The sequence below is a fragment of the Sipha flava genome, unplaced genomic scaffold, assembly GCF_003268045.1.
Source record: "Sipha flava isolate LNK unplaced genomic scaffold, YSA_version1 0_pilon_pilon, whole genome shotgun sequence".
NCBI lineage: Eukaryota > Metazoa > Arthropoda > Insecta > Hemiptera > Aphididae > Sipha > Sipha flava.
Window position 1 is genome coordinate 5,236,993 of NW_020271713.1, and position 5,201 is coordinate 5,242,193.

At 31.6% G+C, this 5,201-nt stretch overlaps 1 protein-coding gene across 1 annotated transcript in view; it reads right to left on the minus strand.

The window, feature by feature from the left end:
• LOC112694382 (fez family zinc finger protein 1-like) overlaps positions 1-5,201 on the minus strand; it is a 47,187-nt gene that overhangs the window by 8,294 nt on the left and 33,692 nt on the right. The window contains exons 2-3 of the mRNA XM_025569835.1: positions 4,180-4,218; positions 5-391 (exon numbers count right to left, since the gene is read on the minus strand). Of these exons, the coding sequence (XP_025425620.1) occupies positions 5-391 (387 nt within the window). The 5' untranslated portion in view covers positions 4,180-4,218. The remainder of the gene's footprint in view (positions 1-4; positions 392-4,179; positions 4,219-5,201) is intronic.

Consider the following 5,201-nt stretch of genomic DNA (forward strand, 5'->3'; position numbering starts at 1 on the left):
CCGCCGCGGCCGCCGTGGCCGGATACGGTAGCAGGTGACCGTCGGCCGCGGGCCCCGGAGCGACGCGACCGTCGGCGCGCGTCGCGCCGCACGGCTGACCGTGGTTCGACCGGAACGCCGGCACGTATTTCTTGAACGCGGACTCGAGCGCGTGGAAGTAGTCGGCGGTCGGCGCGTACGGCCTGTGCTGCTGGTGCTGCTGCTGGTGCTGGTGGTGCTGCTGTTTCCGGACGTCCGGTTCCATTATGCGGGCGATCGAGAACGTCAGCGAGTCCGTCGACTTGGGCCCGTACTTCTTGCGGAAACCGTCGGCGTCCCGGCTGTTGCCGATCGCGGTCACCGGCGACTCCATGACGGCGTTCGTCGACGCGGACGACGGCGAGAAAATCATCTGCGAACACGTAAAACGCTCCGGTGAAACACGGTCGACGATTATGGTTCCGAGCAGTGGTCGGAGCGTGTTTTTTCCTATTTTATTATTATTATTATTTTTTTTTATTACAGCATTTAGAAGAACTATTAACGTGTTCAGGGCCGGATCTGGGGGTTTATCCCCGGGCGTAACATTTTAGAGGGTGTAATTTTCGTAATTATTAACAACTAATTTGATATTTTTAACTTCGTTAAATACTGATATTAGGTTAAAACTCAATAAGTACGATTGTATATTGATTATAAGAACACAATTTATTTGAGTATTTGTTTATTAGTCTATGGATATGGCGTCATTTTAACATTTTACCCGGGCGTAAAAATTCCTAGTTCCATCTCTGAACGTGTTGTTTTCTATTTGCATTCGTATGGCAGAAACATTTATACGTCAAGTGGCTTAAAACTTTCGACAGGAATTTATTTTTAATAACTTATCAACCGTAAGTGCGCTAACGTAATGCACTTAATTCACAGTATATTTAATGAATAATCGATATCTGATATAATTCATCTGTGGCCATTGTTCAGAATCGTTTTTCAAAAGCTCAACATTGTTTAGAATATCATCATTTGTTTCGTCGAATATTATAATTTGGAAACGAAATCACAAATCGTAGTATAAGATCTTATGATTTATGGTGGTGCAAGTCTTAGTGCACTATGGTTGGAATCAGTTTATTGTTACGGTGAATTATATTATTATAACTTATAACGTATAGGTACTATGACCATTTTTTTGATGTTATTATTTGTTTTTATTATGAGTCTAAACAAAAACAAACATTTTCACTTTTAAACATCGTTTTCAATAATACATGCATAATGTACGTATGATGCAAGTAAGATGTAGTACCTATCTACTTTTATGGTATGGAATTGATACTGTCAGATCATTAATATTGAGAATCCTCATTGAAATTACATAATGGTCACGATTACCTATTTTAGTAATATAAAGCTGTGGATATTTTATAACGATTAATACATTATTTTAAACTCATTTTGTGAATTTATCGAGTGGTATAGGACAGCGGTTCTTAAACTTTTGTAGATCACGGACCCCTGATAAATGATTTTTAGAAATTGCGGACCCCCGTACTAATTTTTTTTTTTTAATACATATTTTTTTTTTACAAAATATCTCATGTTATTAATACCAAAATTATAATAATTATTTTATATAATAAATTGTATTAATAGACATAACAAAACATACATATTTATAATTATTTTTATTTGACTTAATTTTTTCAGTTAACTTAAATTTAATTATTTTAGTTTTAATTTTTTTTAATATTCTTAAAATTTAATTTTTATTAGTTTAATACGATGGTTGAGACAAAAGTTTTACAACATCGTATAATGATAAAATCTATCTGTTGGGTATATAATAAAAAATATATGAAAAAATAATAATAATATTAATCCAACAATATTATAATAATGCACTCATGTCATGTATTGATGTATTTTATGTGTTAGATCTGCCGCGGACCACAGGTTATGAACTGCTGGTATAGGATTTTAAATAGTAGAATGTCTATAGACATAAACATAAATTGAAATTTAAATGAAAGACATGGAAATTTGTTCTGGTAGATTGATTTTGTTTTTGAAATAAAAGAGACATTATTGTATTTTCTTCGATTTAATGACCGATTCTCTTGAGACGCTTGGGTTAATTCGAACATTTTAATCCGCCATAGTGTATGTATAATATACACATACATGGTATAGAGTACAACACACATTCGCAATGTATGAATATAAAACCTATTCAATACCAGAGTTGGGCAAAAATAAATGAAAATAAAGAATAAAAAATAAAAGCATGAATAACTAATTTATTTATGAATAAAGAATAAATTTATTCGTTAAAATCATGAATGATATTAATTTTTTTTTAACTTATGTATTATACTAATCGCAATTATATATGCGTGAATTGTGCTCTATCAAGACCTAAATTTTGGCAACTAACCAGGTTACTTGCAGAAAACTATTATAGAAATATTATCACATTTGGCGTTTTCACATCTTTGTAGATATATCGGTAAATTCCCAAAAATATTTTACTTTAATTTCGCATAATTTAATACTTTAATAATAATTTATGATTAAATAATAATTCAAGTAATAACAACACAACAATAATAACAATTTGTAGTAATAATTATAACAATTATCGTTAGAGTAACTATAATAATGTATGTTTATCAAGAATAATAATATTTATATATATATTATTTAAATCTAAATAATATGTCTATTATTATTATACATCGTTATTTAGGATTTAAATTTATTATTTATATGATTATAGGGAATAACGAATAATAATACAAATTAAAATAATGAATAAAAATAAAAATAAATAATAAAATTAAGAATAAATCAATGAAGAATAATTTTTTATTCAAATAATCAATCGAATAATATTTTTTATTCGACTAATGCCCAACTCTGTTCAACACACGAGCTCCCTACTTACCACACAATTAGTCCCGTAACCGTCACCGTTAGGGTGTAATGTGTTTACTTTTTATTTGTTTGGTCCCTCCCTGGTGTTTTTTGTTTTTCGACGCCCCTCTGTTTAACACATATTATCACTATTGTTTTAATGCCGTTGTTGCGGCTATGGTATGTATTGTGCCCATTGGAAACGAGACGGATTACGATCGGAAGATAACGTTTTCGGTTGCACACATCCATATGAATTAACAGCGAGCCGCGGGCACATTGTACCCTCGGACGGCGGACAACCGAAATTTATACGCGTTTTCCGTTTCGGATAACGATCTCTGGACAGCGGTCATTATCGTTTGTAGTTCGCGTTTCCGGCCCCCGTGTACCTGTGTAGTATTTTATGTAATAGCGTTGTGACTAGCCCGCCACCCGACTTCCGCACGCAATATTTCGTAACAATACGTTGTACCGCCAACCGTGGAGGGTGGGGGGGGGGGGGGGGGGTGCAAAAAACCATTCCGATGTTCACTTTTTAATTCCGATCTTTTTAAGCTTTTTTTTTTCTAGCCCGCGGCAGTGCGGTTATGAGAGGGCTGTTAAACGCCTCGTCGTCGTAATACCATGAAAAAGTTAAAAACTGCTGTTCCGCGCGGAGGATTAAACGACGGGTTTTAATTACTTGTTATTATTATTATTTTTCTTTTCCTTGCCCTCTTCGCCAGACACCTGTGCAATTTAACGAGTCCTATGTTAGTACCTCGCGATAAAACGTCGCACTTGAGAACATTTACCCAGTTTTTTAGAATGACGAGAGTGTACAACACTCAAAATGAACAGTGATCTCTTGGCCACTGTGAAATATGAAGTAGAGTCATATCTATTATCATCATCAACTTTCCAGTGACTTGTAAAACTTTAAAATTGTATTTTATAATGTCTTTAAAAATATCATTTCATTAAAATTGTATTCATTTATTTTAATATTTATACACTCTCTACTGTACACCATACGATGTAGGTGTGATTAAAATCAAAGTAAATTTCTGTAATTATTATGATTTAGCTGCAAGTTTTTAAGGATGATAAGCATATAATAAAATAATAAAAAATTTAATTAAAATTAAGAATTAGTAAATGGTTAATAATCGTAAATTAATTTATAAATAAACAACAAATAATTGATATTGTGCAATATAACGTTAATTTGTTCCATACATTATAAAAGTAGTATTTTATTTTTGCTTATAATATAATATTTTTTACTATCCAATTTATACTTACATTTTATAAGAGAGGCAATCGGTTTTTCTTTATTGATATCTGAAAATTAATTTTAATTATATTAATTTTTATGGGTTGTATTTCAATTTTTCACGCAAATCATGTACTTACATAAAAAAAAGTACTATTCTTTAAATTAAATTATGATACATAGTTAATAATTTATTTTAACTGATTATATTCAAAAGCTTACTAGAATTTTTTAATACTTAAATGTTGACCTTTTAAAGCATATTTTTTGAAATTTTAAGATATCTTTACAGATTTACTATTTATTTATTATTTATAAATAATACCGCTATGATATAAAATTCTGTCAACCTCTAAAAAAAAAAAAATAAAAAAAAAAAAAAAATTAACCAATATCAATTAGAACACAATATCCAATGCGATTGAGCATCACCATTATTATTATCTACGTGTACATAATTTCCATATACGTACGTTTTATTTTAGCGTTATCATTAAACGAGTTCCATAATTTATGAAGCTGTGAGAGTAGGTATACTATAACAAGACGACGCAAAGACGACATTAATGTGGTAGTGTGAGGACTCCGAAGAAAAGAATATCATCATAAAATTTTTAACAGCCTTTGATCGTACTAAAAAGCCTGTCACTTGAGTCCCGTCCAAAAGAACAAAATAATTATTAATACAACACATAAATGCATATATATGGTAAATATATATATATATATATATATATGTATGTATGTTTGTTTTCCTTACATAGACGACAACGGCGCGAGCAATGAGAGCAGTGCGTGCTCAACGACGTTCTAATATAGATGGTACTTGGCCTTTAAAATATATTTAAAAAAACTAAGGGGCAGCGACGTCAGCAAATGCTTACTGCTAAGCTAAACGCATTTTGTTTTGATTAAAGTCGCATCATCCAACTACTCGACGAGTGTTTTGACATTCAATACGAATATTTTTCTTCCACTGGCACTCGTACATAAGTATAAAGAATAATAATAATAATAATAATAATAATAATAATAATAATAATAATAATAA